The 21,668-nt window shown below is 39.3% G+C and overlaps 2 protein-coding genes across 2 annotated transcripts; both read left to right on the top strand.

Moving 5' to 3' along the window:
* The first annotated feature begins 530 nt into the window (after window positions 1–530).
* Window positions 531–12,101, top strand: LOC121652240 (differentially expressed in FDCP 6 homolog). Its single transcript, XM_042004904.1, has 11 exons — window positions 531–768; window positions 2,927–3,067; window positions 3,150–3,335; window positions 4,109–4,336; window positions 4,438–4,584; window positions 5,898–6,006; window positions 6,095–6,393; window positions 6,478–6,644; window positions 6,957–7,155; window positions 10,779–10,869; window positions 11,339–12,101. Exons 1-11 carry the CDS (start codon window positions 673–675, stop codon window positions 11,533–11,535), a joined length of 1,860 nt encoding a protein of 619 aa, XP_041860838.1. The 5' UTR covers window positions 531–672; the 3' UTR covers window positions 11,536–12,101.
* Window positions 12,102–13,574: 1,473 nt separating this feature from the next.
* ppardb (peroxisome proliferator-activated receptor delta b) lies at window positions 13,575–21,297 on the top strand. Its single transcript, XM_042004905.1, has 8 exons — window positions 13,575–13,993; window positions 15,163–15,553; window positions 15,671–15,822; window positions 15,944–16,082; window positions 16,388–16,590; window positions 17,079–17,285; window positions 17,373–17,616; window positions 19,766–21,297. The coding sequence occupies exons 2-8, from the start codon at window positions 15,226–15,228 to the stop codon at window positions 20,011–20,013; spliced, it is 1,521 nt and encodes a 506-aa protein (XP_041860839.1). The 5' UTR covers window positions 13,575–13,993; window positions 15,163–15,225; the 3' UTR covers window positions 20,014–21,297.
* Window positions 21,298–21,668: the final 371 nt, after the last annotated feature.

Below are 21,668 nucleotides of genomic sequence, written 5' to 3' on the forward strand. Positions count from 1 at the left end.
AACCAATAATTGCTCTTATGTTGGCTGTGACGATTTCATGAACCAATGAGCAACGGACTTTGATAAACAACGCCATGGTAACGGTACGAAAGTTGTTTTACCACGTGACCAGTTTTTACTGCGGCCTTCCCGGATAGATAGATAGATAGATAGATAGATAGATAGATAGATAGATAGATAGATAGATAGATAGATAGATAGATAGATAGATAGATAGATAGATAGATAGATAGAAATACCTCAAGCAAACCTTCTAAAAACAACTGCTTTTTCTCAGTTCAGCTGTAATTACAGTTCAAACATACCAGCATTTGGCATAACTACACGTGTTTAATATATTTACCATATATCATTAAAATTCTTTTAAAGTATTTGTATCTTTAACTAAGCATTTTTCATTGTTATGATCTGATGCCACCACTGGAAGGCAGGACCAGAGCACAGATAGAGGGAACGCTCCCTTTCTAGCTGTAATCATGATCGTCCACCAGGTGGCGCTGCCACAGGGGTGCTACAGCCTCGTGCAGTATCTGTTTGACAGCGCCAACTCAGTGGGGTGTGTGTGTGTGTGTGCGTGTGTTTGTCTGCCTTTCACTCAGGGGCCCGTGTCAACAGCAGAGGGAAGAAGAAGACACGTAGAGGAGGAAATCAGAAAATATCGCTGCAGCAGACATGGACCTGCGGTCTGAGCTGCTCAAGTCCATCTGGTACGGGTTTACAGCCCTGGATCTGGAGAAGAGTGGGAAGGTGTCAAAGTCCCAGCTGAAGGTGAGTGGAGGTTCCTCTACCTGGACGATGGGACTACAAGACATATTCTTTTTCTAATCTAAGACTTGGGCTGCCTAGTTTTCTACTTCACTTTGTATTCTGTCACACAGGACAAAAGTTTGAGGTTTTTATAAAACTAAATCTATAAAAATGTTTTGTTGTTTATCTCGTCATATTTAAGCCTGTGCTTCAGGAAATAAAGATGTACAGTCTGATGTTCACCATCAATATTTCCTGTGTGAAGCTCTTTTTTTAACTGCATACCCTGCAACAAGGAACAAATTTGTTCCCCATATTTCAAGTAAAGTGCTTACATTGCTGAAAGAAAGCACAATATGCACCTCTGTCTGGCATGAGCAAGAGCGTTACAGTCTGCTCTCAGTCTGCATATGAATGGGAGCCCTCATCTCCAAGCTGGGCTCACACTGGGCCTCGATGTGCCATCTTGTAGTGCAAAGGGACATCTGGCACTGGAGAACAGCCTGTTGAATAGAGTATACTCAAAAGAACATTGTTACAGTGAGAGCAAAGACAAAGTGGAAACATGCTGGTGATCGTCGTGTCTTGCCACAGGGCCTCAGCGAAGCCACTGTACATTTTGTTGATCTCACTGTTATGTCAGTAGTGCTTCATGTGGCTCAAACTCCATTTACAGCCACCTCCACGTTCCTACAATGTGCTGGCTGGCACTTCAGGCTCCTAGCGAGTTGGCCTTGTGACTGGGCTTATCCCCTGCGAACATGCAGCCTGTTTACAGGTACCTCGTTTTGTAAAGGCACTCAGGCGAGCAGTTTGCATGTCGTGGCCTCAGAAGCTCACAGATGTTGTAGAGTACTGGAGACAGGATGTGGTTATGGCTCAACACACAGAGTAGGTGTCTGATAACATGCAGCAAATATCTCAAGATGTTGCACTACTTTAGTCAAAGAAATTTAATATGAGGAGGAAAAATATTTATTGAATAAATAAAACATTAGTCGTTAAATTTTACCCACAGCACATTGGTTACACTGTAATTTATATGACAGTTTATCATTCATTTTAAATTCCGTTTATCATTAATTTTGAGTTATCATTCAGCTTCTTATTTCATGTTGGTTATTAGTAACAAAACAGGCTCTAATACCGTGCCTCTGAGGGACGTTATTCACTATGCAATAAGCTCACACATGTTGCAATGTACTTTCTTCTACAATCGTAACTGTAAGTTACTATCAATAGAGTTAGTGTGAAAAACAATAACATTAATAGCCTTGTGGTGAATTAGAGCTCAGTTAACCTAATAAATCTATAGACTATAGTATTTAAGAACGTTGCATTTTAAGTAAAAACTTCCTCTTCATCAAAAGTGACATGCAACATTTTTCTCTTTGCAACATATTAAACAGGGGAATATTCTTCCACATAGAAATTTGAACAACCCAGGGGATTTAAACTCTTAGATACCTTAAACTAATGTCTCAGAGTTTTATTAACTTGTGATTTGCTCTGGCACATATAAGCAAAGGCATGTCTACAAAGAGGAAGGTGTTGTCTTCAACAACATAAGTCAGAATCCACTTTGAATTACATGGAGAGCCTAAAGCCAAGTTTTATTCAGGGCTCTCACAGTTCTCACTTGGATGCATATGAACAAGCGGGGCAAAAAGGATGCCTCAAGAATCTATTGGAGATACAAGCCTTTTGCTGTAGAAAGTCTCCCAGAAAAGAGCTGAAAGATTACTGTCTGGCGCAGCATTTAGAAGTCATGATATGTTTCAAAGGATATGTTAATAATGTACTTTACATGCAGGATGCTCAAACTTTTCAAGTCATGCCTTTTATTCACTATTAGACTAGAAAGAATTGAAGGACAATTTAATGTCTTTTAGAAATCAGGTTATCTCTTAACCACTTAATATAACAGAAATGTTCATTAGGTCTATCTGACTCCCAGATTCACCAACAGCTTTTTAAAGGAATGAAGGGTGGCTGAAATAGACTGAACACTTAAAATGTCATCAAAATTCATATCTTATTTTCTCATCTCAAAATACAGAACAGCAGAAAACCAAAGCTCTGAAATACAACATTACAGCACCTAATTTAGCAATGATAATGGCAGTTAAAGTTTTTTCCTTTCTTAAATATTTCCTCTCTGTTCATTGTGATTTTTCAGGTTTTGTCTCACAACCTGTGCACAGTCTTGAGTATCCCACATGACCCAGTCGCTTTAGAGGAGCACTTCAGGGATGACGATGATGGCCCAGTTTCCAGTCAGGGTTACATGCCTTACCTCAACAAATATATCCTGGATAAGGTGACTAATAGCACAAGTTTTTTGCTCTTGTTGCATTTATGCAGTTAGGTAGTTTTTAATGATAGCATTTGTGTTGCTGTAGGTTGTGGAGGGATCTTTTGAAAAGGAAAACGTAGACGAGCTCTGTTGGACACTCACAGCAAAGAAAAACTACCAGCCAAATAGAAGCAGCAGCTCTGTTCTACCTGACAAGGATGCTTTTCGACTCTGGTGCCTTTTTAATTTTCTCTCTGAGGACAAGTACCCCTTGGTTATGGTTCCTGATGAGGTGGGCTTCACTAGAATACATGCATTCTTTTCACTTTCTCCTACAAGAATTAACACAACAAGATCATATTGTGTGAATGTCCCTCTTGTGTCTAACCTCAGCCACATACATTTTTTAAATTATTTCGCTCCATTGTTGACTGTAATTGTGGGACTGTAGTCAGTAATCTGTGACCTAAAAATAGAGTTGGATCTTGAAAAACCGTGAACATTGGCTGAAACTTCGTTTTGCCACCATGGAACACGGTGCTCTTTTCATGCAACGGTGTGGGCTTGTTTCTCACTTGCAACCTCTCATTTTGGTTTCCTGTCATGCATTTTTCACAGCCGTTGCCAAGACAAAGCCTCAAATTTCAAGGGCAGAGAAGTTTCTTTCATGCAGAGTTTTAAGAGACTGTCATCCACTTTAGTTTTGCTACAATATTCTCACACATACCACAGCACAAAGAAATCTGTGGTGTTGTGAGTGTTACAGTGTTACTAAAGTAGGTTTAGCCACCAAACAGCACAAATTACGTTGCGTGCTATTTTTGTTAATGGATGTGATTTTTAACGATGGTGTTTTTTAAAAAAATTGAAAAGCAGAAGATCAATTTCTACATTTTTTAAGCTCTACAGTGATGTCTACAAAAGGTCATTTAGGGGAGTGATACAAATGAAAAAATTATTTCAAGTAATGAATACTGCAAAGGTACATAAAATAAGTACTTGAAATGAATGCCTATGACTTTTTGCCCCATTTTGAGTGTCATTACCACTTATTTCCATCTGCAGGTGGAATACCTCCTCAAGAAGATATGCATGGCTATGAGTATTGAGTTCAATTGTGTTGAGATAGAGGACTTCTTCTCCCAGGACTCTGTACAGCAGAGCGGCATTACTGTCTGGATTTTTCTAGAGTTGATGAACTCTGGAAAAATAACCAAAGGAATTGAAAAGAGCATTATCAGCATGGCCATAGAGGAAGTATACAGGGAGATAGTTGGTGATGTTCTCAAAGAGGTAGGAGACCGATATGCTACCAGATAAGTCTGTTTCATTCCTATCATACTTTACTTTGTGTCAGTGACGTTATGTGTATGTATTGGTATGGATGTATACAGGGTTATCTGTGGAAGAAAGGTCAGCTGAGGAGGAACTGGAAGGAGCGCTGGTTCACCTTAAGGCCCAGCAACTTGTACTACTATACTGGGGAGGATCGCAAGGACTGCCAAGGAAACATAGCCCTGGATGGGAACTGTTGCGTGGAGGTAAGCAGCTGGTGATGGTTAGTGTTCAAAGCTAAACACACACACACAACAATCATCCTACGCATTTGCTTTCTTCTGCAGTTCTCAACATAGCTTTGTAATTACATAAGGGTTGGGTTTCCCCTAAGGTGCCACATGATGAAGCTAAAAGGAATGGTTAGCAGATATTAGTTTGACTAATGGTTCAGCCTTTCCGAGTCTATTAACTCGAAAAATATAACAAGACCAGGATCTGGATGTTATATCATCTGCATTGTAGCATATCCTGCTCAGAAACGTGTTTGCATCATTCAGCATTAAAGGTCAAAGGAGTATTTGAGCTGAACTAAATGGCCACAAGTATCATAAACCCATATATATTTCATTTGGACTTCTGAAAGGTGACAGATAGAAAAATGTTCTGCTCAGCAGTTTACTGCACTGAAAATGAAAGTGAAAACTGAAGACTGACGTTGCTGAGAGGGGAGATGTCTACATTAGTCTTGTTTTCAGGTTTCCATTCTCCACGTCTAGTTCATTATGTTCTGCAGTAATTCAAAAGTTTTACATTCTGGGTTTTGTGATTTATTTAAATTGATGCTAAAACACTGAAACTTCACTAAGTTTCCATTACTCAGTTTTATTGTACTACCGTTGAAGACAGAGATTGTTCCCCCGCTTCTCATAATTATGCTATAATCAGTAATGAACCTGGCCCATTCACAGCAGTATGAACAGATGATGATCGGTATGTTTGATCTGTCAGGGCTACACCTCTAAATTTATTACACCTGCACATGCGTGAGTCATATTGTGACAATGGCTTCATAGATGTTACCCAGTTTCATGTGAAATTTCCCTTAATACTGGCCAATGAGTTATGAGATCATAGTTACCTAATAACAAACTCAAGGACGAATAAAGGTCTTATCTTATCTTATCTTATCTTATCTTATCTTATCTTATCATATCTTATCTTATCTTATCTTATCTTATCTTATCTTAACTTATCTTATCTTATCTTATCTTATCTTATCTTATCTTATCTTATCTTATCTTATCTTATCTTATCTTAAATAAAACATTTTTTAATTTAGGTGTCATAATTAACAAGATTAGGGAAACTATTAAAATAATAAAAATATAACGTATCAAACTGAATGTTATTATGTACACACTGCACCATGTTTCATTATAGAAAGTATTTTTTGTCCTCATCAGTGTATACTTAATATATTGTTGGAACAAATGCAAACCAAGAAAGAGAGAGAAAAAAAAACATCTCAAGATGAACAAATATGAACTGATAAAATGTATGTTTGTTGTTTGATCAGGTGTTGCCAGACCGAGATGGAAAGAGGTGCATGTTTTGTCTGAAAACTCTTTCCAAGACTTATGAAATGAGCGCCACGGACACCAAACAGAGACAGGAGTGGACTTCAGGTCAGAGAAGACTCCTGCTCTCTGACTCATAAATCAATCTTAAAAAGGTCATCTTCCTCTCAAGACATTAACATAATCTTCTTCACAGCCATTCAAACAGCCATCAGGCTGCATGTGGAGGGTAAGAAGTCTCTCCATAAAGATCTGAAGCTGAAGAGACGGGAACAGCGAGACCAGCGGGAAAAAAGACGACAGGCCAAAGAAGAGGAGCTACAGAGGCTTCGGGCCTTGCAAGAAGAACGGGAGCGCAAGCTGGCGGAGCTGGAGCTCTTGAAGGAGGCACAGAAACAGGCTCAGGTGCTCTTGGAGCAGGATGAACAGAGGAGGCGACAACAGCATGAACAGCTCCAGCGTGCCCTGGAGATTCAGCTTCGTGAGGCTGAGGAGGTGAGCCTGGAGGCCAAGAAGGAAAAATTCACAAAGCAGAAAAACAAACACAGTGAATCATTTCTTCTTTCTGTGCATCTCCAGGCCCGGGTCAGCATGCAGGCAGAGATGGCTCTAAAGGAGGAAGAAGCAGAGAGGCAGAGGAAGAGGATTCATGAGCTAGAGGAGATGCAGAAGCGTTTAGAGGAGGCACTGCAGCAAGAGATTAAAGCCAGACTGGATGAAGAGGCCTTCCGCTACGCTCAAGCAGGGTAAATATTGATCCATATATGCAGCCATTAAGATATGTAACATAACAGTGCTTTAAGCTGTATATCAGGGTCACTCTTGCATGCAGACAAATATATTAAACCATTGAGGTTATGTTGCGTTAAGTTCCTCAGGAAGTTAAGCTGCCGGCAAAGGAAGTTGTTAAACATGGCTGTCACATGAATCAGTATGTCACTATCCTCTCTCAGCTAGAATTTCGTGATGCACTGATCATACAGGATGCCTCACTAAAGGCCCTGTGTGGCCGTGGCAGGTCTAAAAAGTGTAATATTTGTGTTTTCTGTTGGGCTTAGGTTACTAGCTGAGGAAGAGGAGAAAATGAAAGCCCTGATGGCCTTGCAGGAGGAGCAGGAGGAGTACATCCTAAAGACACAGAGGGAGAAGCAGGAGCTGAAGCAGGAAATGGAGGCAAAATCTCGCTCTCTTGAGGAGGCGCAGAGGCAGCTGGAAGAGGTCCGAGCCAACCGGCACAGAGTTGACCAGGATGTTGTGGTAGGTAGCGATAGGTTTGGTAGGAGCAAGTCTTAGACATAATTAATAAGTGCCTATGGGCAATAAAATTATTAATGTAAAACATTACGGGGCACCTCTGGAGAAATTCCAGAAATAATAACTATATCTTAAAATCAGTCTCGAGGGTCTGACTCTGTATGTGTCAGTCTTGGACGAGAATGACAAGCACAGAGCAGGTAATGATGGCTGTGAATCTGAGCACTGACCGCAACCAGCAGTCATTACAGTACACCAGTGGAGAAATTCCCCTTCACATCTTTACTAAAACTGGCTTATGAGCTATGAGATCATGGTTACCTAATAAACCCAATGACGAATAAAGGTCTTAGGTCATTTTAAATAAAACACTTATTTCATTTAGGTGTCATAATTAACAAGATTAGGAAAACTATCAAAATAATAAAAATAGAACGTGTGAAAAATAATGTTGCAACAAAAAGTGCAAAGAAATTACTATATAATGCTATAATATAGAGAATCACCTGTGTTGGTGAGAGGGTGACTGTGTCTGTGTATGCATGTGTAGGTGTCAATGTAAATTGAGGTGATAAACAATGGGGGGCAGAATGGGGACTTTACTGTATGGCTGGTGAAGACACAAGATGGCCACTGTTGCTGTAGAAACAAGGAGGCCACAAAATGGCTGCTGTTGTCATGGAGACCAGTAAACATGTGGTTCTTTGTCTATGTAGCCACATGTGCTAGCATTTAAAAGCAACAACACATGTGATACAGTAGAATATGTTTGAGGTCCCTTCTTCTGTCTAGATTAGTAAAAGACAAATCAAAATGGTTGTGTGTTGGAATTCCAAAGATGCCAGGTTAGAAATGCTAGTTTAGCATACGAGAGCAAACATGACTTGTCTAAAATAACCTTTAAATTTCGACAACATAAACTCAAAGTAAAAGTCAGTGAAAACCAAAATTAAATGGCAAATTATACAGTTAAGCTGACCATGCTAAGCTATGCTATGCTAAAGCTAACATTGATGCTAACTGCTAAAGCCCAGTATGTGTTTTTTGTTACCACAGTCCTTTGGAAATGGTAGATCCTTAAGGATATGGAAAGAGATCCTTTGTCCAGCTAAATCCAGTTGCGTGTCAGTTATGTTGAGCTTGCTGCTACCCAGGAGAAGGAGACTGGTCTCAGCTGGAGAGGTCAGCAGAGTGGCTAACCAAGCTGCTATTTTGGAGGAAAACTTCCTTGGTTTGAGAAGATTTTACATCTGGATTGCAGCTGCAAAAAAGAACCGAGAGAGATTGGCTGCTTCTGTCAGGCTGACCTGAAGATGAGAGAGAAGTTGAAATTACTAGGCTTGATCCTCTGGTGAGGACCATGAGAAGGGAGGCTACACTCCCACACATGAATGGAGACATCTTGCGGGTGGTTGGTAAATGGACTTGTAATCATATAGCACTTTTCCAGTCAGTTTGACCACTCAAAGCACTTTACACCACATGCCACATTCACCCATACACCAGTAGACACATCAAGAGGCAAGGACAATTAGGCATGTAGTCAGGACTTGATCCACCGACCTTCCAGTTAGAAGACAACTGCTCTTCATCCTGAGCTACAACCGATGTGTTCTCGACACATCAGCCGGGCAGAACTTTCTTCTCGTGGGGCTCTGAGACGTATTGTGTGATTGCTCAGACATTTAAGGTGGGCATTGTTAACTCGGAAAAGAATGAAGTGGAATGTTTTGGCTGTGGCATTTCCCTTGTTTCGATGCTAAACCGGTTTTAATGAACAGCTGATCGAGGAGGTGAGAAAATACGTAAATGTATAGAACACAAGTAGAAGCAAGAACTTTGTTCTTGTTCTCGTGGAGTATGTAACAAGCTTAAAGAAGTAAAGTCGGTTTGGATGATGTGTACAGAACAAGTTGCAAGATGTTCCTAACTTATGAGAGCAAAATGACGTAATTTTGTTCTTGTGGCCTCGAGAACAAGAAAAAAGTTTTTGCATCCCACGGAGTATGTAACAGCCTTTAAGCTTGTTACATACTCCACGAGAAGCAAGAACTTTGTTCTTGTTCTCGAGACTGCAAGAACAAGAAAAAAGTTTGTATTGGTCCAGTCATTTCATACAAGAAGCTTCATCTGTGATGGGGTGGAATTACTTCATGGGGAGTATCTGTGTTTTTATGTCCATGAGAGCAAAATTACATCATTTTGCTCTTGTTGCCTGGAGAACAAGGAAAAAGTTCTTGTTTCCCTCGGAGTATGTAACAGCCTTTATCCTGAAGTTGGGGAAGTTTGTGGGAATGGCTACCTGGAAGGGATGTTTGTTCTCTTTAAAAGAAAGAGTGTCAATGGATCATAGACTGTATATAAAAGATAGATGTGAGGTCCGTAGGTTTCTGAAGAGCTGAACTGAAGCTCATTGGGCGGTTCCCACTGTCACCATAGCGACACGTGTGGCGTCATTCCCAGAAAATCCAAAAATGGGAAAAGAGGTACAAGCTAACAGAGTTAGGTGGGCAAAAGCTAAGGCGTGCTGTTAGCCGGCTAAAAACTATTGTGGTACTGCACTCTCCCTTCTTGTCACGGATATCAGATACCTGTCAATCAAAAGGACACACCCCTAATTATGCTGAATTTCAAGATTAAATGCCCCCCCCCCCTAAAATAATCCGAAAATGCTTTTTTTTTTTTTTGTACCAGGCTTCAAACATGTTGGTTCTTTTAAACATGGTAGTCTATGGGGATTGAATCTGTTTTGGAAAGAGCCCCTAGTGGATGAGGGGTGAACTGCAATTTTTTGCACTTAGCATAGGCTTCACATTTTACTGGCGGAGGTTGCCGCTTACAGTGCACAAATGAATGCTTGGTTCTGTGGTGTCTCAACAGTAGAAAAATCAAACAAAAAACATCAAACAATCCAAACAATTACCTCACAGAACCGTAGAGTTAAGATTTTTTTATTGAATTTAACCTGATGATCAGATGCAGGACCATCAGTTCTGCATTAATTGAGGAGATTATGTTAGGACCAAAAAATATAGAAAGAAATAAGATGTTTGTGCTACTACTGAACTAGATTATTAGGTTAAAGAAATTACTGTGCGGTGGTCTTGGTGGTCTTATTACTTGGTGGTCTAGGGGCTGCATGGGTCAGTGGGTAGAGTGGTCGTCTTGTAACATGAGGGTTGCCGGTCCTATCCTCGGCCTATCGAACTAATGTCAAGGTGTCCCTGAGCAAGACATCGAACCCCAAACTGTTCCTGCTGGGTTGTGGTTATCTTCCACCATCAGTGTGTGAATGTGATGTATAATGTAAAGCGCTTTGGGTATCATTCCAGATACAATAAAAGTACTATATAAAATACCATTTTTACCATTTATCACAGAGTTGCTGAGAATCACCAACAATAATATAAGATGCAACTGCAACATTTCCCAGTCATGTTGGAATAATTAACAATAATAAGACATTTAATTTTATTCAGACTTCATAAATGCTGTTTATTATTTGTTGTAGTTACAGAAATGTGAATAAGTGTCCCTCCTATCCCGATAATATTCAGCCGTTTGTTTACTTCCTGGTATTTGATGTTTGTAGCAAAAGGATGTTTCAGAGATTTTTCATCTGACAGGCTGCCCAAAGAAAGCTTCGCCAGGCAAGCACCAATGTCAAACACTGGAACGTCCAGATGAACAGACTGATGAGGCCGATTGGACCAGGCGGTAAGTGTCCATATATATAAAGAGGTGGTACATTCAAAGACATGACAAATGCAGTATTTGATAAGCTGGCTTTTCACCTCTTTAACTCACTGAGGTTTGCTTGCCAGTATATAGCAAGTCCATCAAACTGCTGTCTGATGACAAAACCTCACATTGTGTTTTAGTGGTTTTGTTTTCTTGTTTTTCTTTTATGCTGGTGTCAGCATTAATACTAAGTTTCAACATTTAGAGAAATAAGGACAAATGTGTGGATGTGAATATTAAGCAGAGTGATTTTTTACAAATGAACAGATGTTTGTTTAATTTCATTATGTCCTGCAAATAAACTTAATTAAATTGTATTCTTTATCTTCAGACAAGTATGTTCCCTCATATCTGCACCCTCCTACCTGAAGTGCTTTATAACAAACCTGAGATTTATTTTAGCTTATTTATTCTTTTCTTTCATGTCATTTTTTTTTTCTTTTAGAGAAAAGACCATCTCTGGGAAGCTCTTTCTCAAGCTTCCAGATCCCAGCACAGAGAGACCCTGGGCTTCGTCTCAGAAGGCGATCAGGGTCAGAGGATCAGGATGAGGAGAGCAAAGAAAATGTCGACAAAAGAGCTGGGTGTGATATAGAGAAACGTCACTCGCATGCCTCTAACGGAGGCATGGATATCCCCTAAAACATGAATCAGAGAGGTCACTTGATTTACAACTAGTGACGTTTTCTGACAGGAAGGATATGGTTGTCTGTTGTCTGATGTGTGAACTTATGAAAGCCATGGGACATCTGGACATAAAACAGAACTTACTGTGCTACCATTTTTAATAATGTTGAATTTACTGACTTCATATCGAAAGACAGCAGTGAGAATTCCCACTTTTCAGCAAACTGCTCTTTTATCTGCACCTCGCATAAGACCTGTAATGAATAAAAATAATACCTCAGTGCAAAGAAAAGAGCTAGAAGAAAGACTTGATGGTAAGTTAGCATGTTTAAAAAGAAATACATTCATATAGTGTGTGAAGGAAGCTCCTTTTGTTTGGCTTTGTAATTTGAAAAGATACCCATGTTTGGGGATGGAGGGAGGTAACTTTTGATTCAGAGAGATGATTCGGTATTGGTTTTTACCACCATTTTGCTCCTGAAAACAGGAAAGAGACTGAGAGGGGAGGGGAGAGAACTTCCTGTTTCTAATGTGACATAACATTATTGTAAATAAAAAAGTGACTTGATGCAGTAAACAGATTTTGACCTGTATCTCTTCTGAGTTAGAAAATGTGTAACACGGTATTAAAAGACAAACACTTTCAACTAACTAAAACAGCTTAAAATAAAAGAAAGAAAGAAAGAAAAAAATACAAAGCACGTGGAAGATTTTGACGCCCACATCCGTTTTAGTTTATCATTTGAATCTACCTCATTTTTGGAAGTAAAATGTGTCATAGCTGTCTTACTGTTTAAACCTGAGCAAAGAGAGACATCACCTGACAAACTGTGCAAACTGCACGCTGGTTGGATTTATTCATTTATTTTTACCCCAAATATCTTACCCAAAGGGTTTTACAGAATACAAGTTATTAATCTTTTCATTTTATTTGTTAGTGGGAACAAAGAATTTTCTCCTTTTGGATATTTTTTTTTTATTCTTAAATAATCTGTTAAGCAGGTTAAATAAAGTTCCTGACATATAGTAACAACTAAAGGTTACAAATAAAGAATAAATACATATTAAGTATGATATTAAATGTATATGTATATTTTATGTTAATACACTAGAGACTTTATTTCCTGGACTTGACACACATGATTTTGACACAAAAATAGCAGCTTTAATAGCAAAAATCTGTTAAAAAACAACAACAACAAAAACACTACCTAACACTTGATTCTTGAGAGAATTATATATTTTATTCAGAAGTACTAAACCCATGAGATTATGGGTGCAGACTCATGGCTGATTAGCCTGTTTGTTGGGCCAAAAGAAAAATGACCAGCAAGGCTAACCGAGTACACTATTTCTGGATTAGATTTAATGGTTCTGGATATTTAAGCTATGAATATCCTTTTATTTTAATCCAGCAAAGTCCCCCTCTTTTAAAAAGTGTTTCTAATGAAAAATAAACCAGCTCAAGATTGTTGACCAATTTCAACAGTAAATCTACTTCCACACATAGCACGCAAATTCAATGACTGGAGCTATATAAAGAAAAAAATATTAAAAAAAAAAAAAACAGTACATTACAATTTAAGCACGATGGGGATGTTGTATATTTGGACCAGTTCTCTTGGTGGGGAGGTGAGGGGAAAGATGGAACAGTGCTTTGTGATTCATGTCACCAACAAATGATCTCTGAAGAGACCATAAAATGGATTTGTACTTAACCTGGTTTGGTTTGACAATTCTGCCAAGAAAAATAGGAAGGGAAGTCGGGAAAACAATGTCGAAAAAAATGGAAAAATCTAAGCCCACAAAAATCCTCACATATGCACTCTGCATTAAAAAATATTACCTCAATAAAGAATATTGCCAAAGATAATATGCTTATGCAGTTTGTTTTATTTGTTCACTCACAATATATTCCTAAGTATGTGGAAATCTGTATTTATGCAGAAAGTAGGAAGGGCTTACAAGTTTTGAGGCACCACTGAGCTGTTTGCATGTGATGTGTGCGGGGCGCTGTGTCCTGACATGTGACAAGGGGAGGAGGAAAGGGGGAGTGAAGCAAAGGAAAGGAAAGCAGAGTAGAAGCAGCAAAGCAAGGAGCGACAGACATAGAGATAGAGAGAGAGAGAGAGAGAGAGAGAGAGAGAGAGAGAGAGAGAGAGATTACCATTTAACTTTGCTTATATGCATGATTTGTGGTAGCAAACAGCGGCGCCAGTTCTGCTTTTCCTCGTTTCTTAAGCTCGGTAGTTTATCAGCCCGGTATTTACATGAAGGCCTGAATCTGTCCAAGTTTATGTCAGTTAGCAGTCTGACGTTAGCCTCTGCTATTAGCCTACTCCCTGCTGGTGGTGACTTCAAACAACTTGTCAACAGCCGATCGATTCTGGACAGGACTGCTTTCACTCTCTGTTTGTTTTAGCTGGTTGCCATAGCGTAAACATTCTCTGAACCAGCGGCACTACTGGGAGAGGTAAGCTAACTTGGAAGCCAGCTAACGTTATTTAAAGGAACACACGGGAATGCGGGTTAGCTACGCTAACAGCTAGCTAATGATAGTACTCAGTCAACATCAAGGTTAGTAGCTCACTGGTTGAGTTAGCTAACTGAGCCGATTCTTCGACGACCGACGGGCAAGCAAGAACAGCTCAGTGATGGGTCTAACATAGTTTTCACTGTCTCTAAAAAAAGTTTGATGGAAGACTCGTCTGTAACTTGGCCGTCCTTTCATATCTCAGACGCTTGTATACAGTTACAGCCCCGTCAGTGACTCACAATCCCCAGTAAGTTAGCAGATACTTCTGAGAACCAGTGTGACAGGTTGTCCATTGAACTAGTCTCAACACCTTTAATACCCTGTGTTTTCTTCCTCGAAAACTTGTGAGAATGTGGTCAACCATACTTTTTGCCTTTGGAGACCGTGTAATTGCAGTATTCATATTGAAATCTGCTTCATAATAAGCAGAAACTGCGGGGTTTGTCACAGCTCAAAGCTACACACATAGAGGAATTGATCCACTAGGGGGCCACGGGGTAAAAATATTACCCCCACCTCCTCCACCAGCTTCAGAGCAGCACAGTGTGTACACAGTGCATGCACCCTTTCCCCTTAAAGCAACCACCAAGTACACCGAGCACCCTGCCATGGACCTGAGGCAAACAATAATACAGATGTCTCCAAGCTGCAGTAGAGACAGAGGAAATCTGGGAATGTTCAGGATGTGGAAAAGTCAGACCAAAAACAGTTTGGACAGGAAATCTTTTTTTATTTGAGTCATAGGTTTTTAGTCCTTATTTTTCTCCTGACCTGAGATTTTTAAATAATGTCATTAATCTCAAAGACAAATTATTACATGAAAGTGTGGGTAGGCATGTTGAAGTTGTTACGGGCAAAAAAAGTGAGCACTGTTTAACTGGATGATCAAAACAGGGGATTTTAGTGTTGTGGGGCCTTTGGTTGTCTGTTACAATTGCTCCACAGATAATCCAGATGACAGTGTGTGTGTATATCATGTTGAAAGCCTGTTACTATCAAGGACATTCACTGCCTGCTCAAACAAAACCAGTTGTAACTGACTGACTGTGGGGTAACCAAACAAACACAGAGTAAAAGATTAATGAAACAATTGCTTCTGTTTTTAGCAAAAGCAGCTATGATGGCTACGTGACAAGCGATGAGCCACTGAGTCAACTTCAGCAGGAACCATGGAAGGGTTTCAGCAAGCTGCTACAGAACAGCATGACAGGGTAAATGGATACAGCAAGCCCAAGTCCCCCCATGACATGGCTGATGTCAGGTGGACGCCACCAGAAGGAGAGTCCGGAGGCTCAGACAGCTGTGGGGGGACAAGTGTGTCGGAGCTGACAGACTTTCAGGAGTTAAAGACCAGGGAAAGCGAAGATGAGGAAGAGAATGAAGAAGTCCTTGCTTGTAAAGACCTTAAAGGGGACCAGAATAAAAGACAGAAAGAGGATCAAGATCAGGAGAAAAATCACAACAAGCAAAACAGTTGTGCGTCATCCAGCTACACAGGTAAAATCTTGACTATATTCCTCAAAATATGAAGATAACATAGTTAGGCACAAAGCATAATTCATAAGAATTATTATTGCATATTTATTTATTCATTCATTTTTTTTTTAAATGCAGACCTTTCCCATACTTCATCACCCTCACTGTCAGAACAGCTGCGTCTTGGCAGAGAAGACAATACAGGGTCTGGTATCAGTGTGGAGTGTAAGGTCTGCGGGGACAAGGCCTCTGGCTTCCATTACGGCGTACACGCCTGTGAAGGTTGCAAGGTAAGACAGCTTGTATATAACCACATGACGTCTTAGTAAGATTAAAAAGGTTGACAACAGCACTTTTCGTACTCCCCCAACGATGCGAGTTGTTAAACCAGTTGCGTTGTTTCTGATTCAGGGCTTTTTCCGGCGGACCGTGAGAATGAAACTGGAATATGACCGCTGTGAGCGTTCCTGCAAGATTCAGAAGAAGAATCGCAACAAGTGCCAATATTGTCGCTTCCAGAAGTGCCTGGCTTTAGGAATGTCTCATGATGGTGAGAATTAAATCAATTTTGCAAATTAGTTTTAAATTTTATTGCTATGATTTACTACTTTAAATAAAATCTAAGACTCAAAAAGGTATCTGATAGGGGTTTAGATTAGTATAATCTTATTGAATCTCTCATAAACAATAAATATCTACCATTTTAATAATTGTTGTTTGGGAAAACATGTAAACTAAATTTCTATCATTATCAAAATAAAATGTTGTAAATACTGTAATAAAACCCGGCATCTTTACTTGCTTATTATGTGAATGTTCACTTAAAATAAGTGTTGTGATTGTGTGTTTGCCCAGCGATCCGATATGGACGTATGCCCGAGGCAGAGAGGAAGAAGCTGGTCGCAGGCCTTCTTGCAGAGGAGCTGAACCTCAGCAAACCAGGTGGTTCAGACCTAAAGACCTTGGCCAAACAGGTCAACACAGCTTACTTGAAGAACCTCAGTATGACCAAGAAGAGGGCCCGCAGCATAATGACAGGCAAAACCAGCAGCACCTCAGTAAGTTTTCTAGCAATCAGACCTCAGATTTTTATAGTAATAAATAAAATTCATTAATGGCAAATTATTATTATTTTTTTACTTTTTCCGTCTGATTTTTCTTCCTCTAGTTTTTTTTTTACCTGTTTAGATACACATTTATCCAAGAGTTGAAAGTGGATGTCATTGCATCTCTTGTCAGAAGAACATGGTTTTAACTGCTCTGCTTTTTAATAGAAATAGTACACAATACAACAGAATTGAGTGCTTCTTTCCGCATTGGGGTCTTATATTCATTATAAAGTATTTGTCTTTTGTGATAACAGGAACTATTTTACTTGCATCTGAAAATTTAGAAGAGAACCAGAAACTAACTTAATTTATTGGCCATTTTTTATTCCTGTTTTTACTCAGATTGTCAATATATAATGTCCTTAAACTGCTTATCAGCTGTACAATAGTTCTAAATTTTTATTGTTAAAAATGTATATTTTTTTCCACTCTGTCAGCCTTTTGTGATCTATGACATGGACACGCTCTGGAAAGCAGAAAGTGGTTTAGTATGGAGCCAGTTAGTTCCAGGTGCACCTCTGACCAAGGAGATAGGAGTTCACGTGTTCTACCGCTGTCAGTGCACCACAGTGGAGACTGTACGAGAGCTCACAGAGTTTGCCAAGTGCATTCCGGGGTTTGTGGACCTCTTCCTTAATGACCAGGTAAGTCACTGTCACCCCAACAACATGTTTGCTTGTGTGTAGCTTTCTACAAAACACTAATGGACATCCCACTCTGTGCTCCTGCAGGTGACTTTGCTCAAGTACGGTGTTCATGAAGCTATTTTCGCCATGTTGCCATCTCTCATGAACAAAGATGGACTGTTGGTGGCCAACGGTAAAGGCTTTGTGACAAGAGAGTTTCTGCGCAGCTTAAGGAAGCCCTTCAGTGAGATCATGGAGCCCAAGTTTGAGTTTGCTGTCAAGTTCAATGCTCTGGAGTTGGATGACAGCGACCTGGCCCTATTTGTTGCTGCCATTATTCTCTGTGGAGGTAAGCCTGAGGGTTTTGCTGGTAAAGTATGAAGATTTACTGCTTGTTAATTTTAGTTAGTCTGTAACACACTTAATTTTTCACATGATATTAACAGATATTTCCACCATTGTATGTTTTAATTCTTACTGAAATCTTAACTGGAGCTTAGGCAGTAATGTCATGTGTTGTCTGATTTATGCTATGGAGTTGGAGAAACATGAAATATTGAGCACATCAGTTAGAGTGTATAGATATTTTTGGAATCATTGTTTACAAGTTTACAAAACCTTTGATTTTCTCTGCTCTTCTGTGGTGCACCCACTGCCTCACTTGGATGACAAGCTGTCAGCTGAATCCTCAGATTTGATGTCATTGTAGAGTAGAACAGCTGCTTTTTACAGAGCTAACAAAGAGCTATTTTTTCTTCGTTACTTTGCCATCGACTGCGTAGAACCCAAACTACTTCCACACACTTCTTCTCAGATGCATTCATTTTGTAAACTTTGCCCAAGTTGGCTTTACTGCTTTTTGTCCTCCATTAATGAAACGAACACAAGAGCACTGGTAGTTTAACAAGGGATTAAAATGGCCATATTATGCTAGTTTCAGGCTGATTTTAATATGTGAGTCCACAAGGGCAGAAATTAATCAAGCATTTTTTACAAACACTTTTATTTTTTATCGATCCTCTTCGTAGGCCCTCAGATCAGCCTCTGCTAAAAACAAGCAGAACGCCCTGAGCCCCTCCTTTCAGCAAAAGCCTGGTCGCAAATCCCTCGTTGTACAGGCCCTTATTCATCCAGCAGTCTTCGGTGAAGTACCGGTCACAAATACAAACATTGGCGCAACTCTGTGGCTGGCTCCCAAAAACAAACTCCATTGCTGTCTGGCTGTTGATTCCTTTGGGAATTTGAACAAATACTACTGTCCCTGACAGCCGAAGCAGCATTTCTTGTGTGACATTTTGACACTGAAACCTTACACTGAGTGGTGAAGGTGGGTGTGCCTTTCTGCTCGAGAGTGTGCACAATCTGGAGAAGATGACCTTTAACTGAGTCCCCCCTCCCCTGGAACGTCACTAAAATATTGAAGTAGAAATAACTCTCTAAAATCTGTTGTTTTCAACGCCATGGAAACATGCGTTTATATAATTTTAAAAAATGGCGTCGCTCACTTGTCTTGAATATTTAACACTATAACGGTAGAAAGCTCAGAAAAGTCAAAGTAGCGTAATGGAGACCCTTTAAACAATGAAGCTTTTAGGAAATTTCTAAAGCGCCCTCTGTGGATGGTAGCAAACAGTCTGTCCACTTCCGGTCTGTAAGCTGAGTTTATGAGCCATTCATTAAAGTTGAAGTGATAGAATTTAAAGATATAATAGCTCTTTCATTAATTGCAAAAAAGTCTTGGATACAATCGTCATAATTTTCATCAATATTTTACATAATTTACATTTTTTGCTTCATAAGACCTATACAGGTCAGAAATTGTGAGCATAAAACTGTGGATGTTATGTTTGTTAGTAACGCTTTAAACCAATCAGGCCAAGTTCTGTCATCTCAAACAGAACTGCAGGAGAGCAGCTGCACATTCAGAAAACTGCAGCTGCTTTTGCTCTGCTTTGTGACACTTCTGATACATGTGTGAAAGTTGGAAAAATGTTCTAACCGACATACGTGAAGTTTCTCATGAGTCATGCACAATACTCTAAGTTAAATCCAACTTTAAGAAATGTAGGAAAAAGGGGGGAAAGCATGATCAATCTGTCAGCTGATTATTCCAGTGATTGTTTGGCATTGTGAGGTTTCATGACATCAGCTCTCAATAGTTGTGCAAAACCAAAACACAATAAGCATTAAATCTGCAAAGTGGAAGGTTTGTCAGCTTAGATTAAATGGAATCATGTAAATTAACCACAAATTTTTATTATATATATATATATATATATATATATATATATATATATATATAAAAGTGCATTGCAGAGAGTCCGGGGTAGCTCTGCTTCACCAGGTTCAGACATTTTGTGTCTTCAATGTTATTATATATTACCAAATGATTCATATTAATGTTTGCCGTAATAGTTAATCAGTCATAAAAGCCTCGCTCGGTTGCTCTGTAGAAATTGTTAGTCATCTTTTTTTTTCTCTCTCTCTCTCTTCCTCAGATCGTCCGGGGCTTATGAACGTGAAGCAGGTGGAGCAAAGCCAGGACAACATACTCCAGGCCCTGGACCTCCATCTTCAAGCAAACCACTCTGACTCTCTCTACCTCTTCCCTAAGCTGCTTCAGAAGATGGCTGACCTTCGCCAGTTGGTTACTGAAAATGCTCAGCTTGTCCAAAAGATCAAAAAGACTGAGTCAGAGACCTCGCTCCACCCTTTACTACAGGAGATCTACAAAGACATGTATTAGAAATCTCCAGCACAGACTGATTTTAGCAATACTGTTACAGACTGAATCTACGGTTATAACAACACACTGCATCCGGTTCAAGCACTGTTCCACAAATATGCATGTATTTTTAACATGCAGATGAGGCACAGACACTTGGTAGGGCTAACAAAATCAGCAATGTCTTCACAATGTCAGCATTGCCCTCAGCACAGTAATGTGTGTATGTGTGACTGCGTGCGATGAGCATCTGGAATCATTTGCTGCAAGCCTTAGTTTCCCACAACGGTCACTTAACAGGAAGAGTGATATGTTTTCTTATGGAGGCTGCTCCTGTTTCATCCTCAGAGCAAAGTGTTTAGAGAGAGCTGCTTCTTACTCACCTCGCCTCTGCTTTGCCTCAAAGGGAAAGCAATTCATGTTCTTACACCAATGGCATTGTTGAACTTGGAAAGTTTTCCGTTTTTATTTCTTACAATGAGTGATTGTAATTGTTCTGACTTCCAGTGAAGCTGAAGATGCACAAATTGCTATTTGTTTACATCATTATTATCATATTCATCATTAATTACCACCACTTTGCCATGTGGTTTAAACAACACAAACTGGGCTGGCTCCAGCAGTGTAGAGAGCTCTCAATGCAACTGTCTGTGCAATACCATTTCCATTTGTCAATAAATGTGAGATCCAAGTTACTTAGGTTTTGTTTTGAAGCCATCTACCCAAGTGGTAATTTTTGGACTGTGCTGCCCGAGTCTGACACTATAAACACACAACCCTCTGAAATTCAGCATTGTTTTTGTTTATGCAAAATACAGTGAAGTTGCCATGTTCTGGGTTGTGTTAGTTTAGTTTTTTTGTAATTATGTTACTAATTATTTGTAATTGTTGATCATATTTGTAAAGGGCAAAACGTGAATTATCTTATTTCATGTGTTAAGTATATGTGTTTGGTTTTACATGACTTCCTGTTTAGTTTAGTTCCTACCAAATATATCATCAATCAAACCAACAAACCTTTCCTTAACAAGAAATTTGGATTTTATGGTGGAGCAGAATTGATTTTAAACCAGCATACTGAACCATAATATTGTTTTTTGGAAATTTGATGATGATTGAAAGTTGATAACCAGAGTTTATTATCATATGCTGTTTTTGTATTCAACATATACACAATCGTAGATTACTACTCCTTTTGTGTGTCTGGTTTGTCTATACTGTTGCCCAAATTTAGGCATTTTCAGATGTTTTTCCATATTATTCCTTCTGTTTATAATTAAGATACACTAAAAGGACTTCATGCCAGCTCTGGTGCACACTTCAACGGTCTCCTCTTTTACTTTTAACTGTCTTGATTCCCATCTACCTCTAATATGAGTATTCCACTATTCCATCAAATCTCTGAAATTTTGCCTTAATTTCTGATGTTTGTGCACATTGCTAAATTAATAAGACATGCATTGTGCTGTGCTACCAAAGGCAGATTGATGATGAAAGAAATTACACCAAAAAGTATTTGTAAGCTACCTATTTGCAACTGCAACTGTTGGATTGACATATTCAGCAAAAAACGTTTTGTGACTTGAATTTTTATTTTAACCTAATTGTCATGTAAGCTATCTAAAAGTTTAATGGGTTTTCCAAGTATAAAGTTTATTAGAAATATTAATGGTGAT

This window comes from Melanotaenia boesemani, chromosome 13 (assembly GCF_017639745.1).
Source record: "Melanotaenia boesemani isolate fMelBoe1 chromosome 13, fMelBoe1.pri, whole genome shotgun sequence".
Taxonomy (NCBI): Eukaryota; Metazoa; Chordata; class Actinopteri; order Atheriniformes; family Melanotaeniidae; genus Melanotaenia; species Melanotaenia boesemani.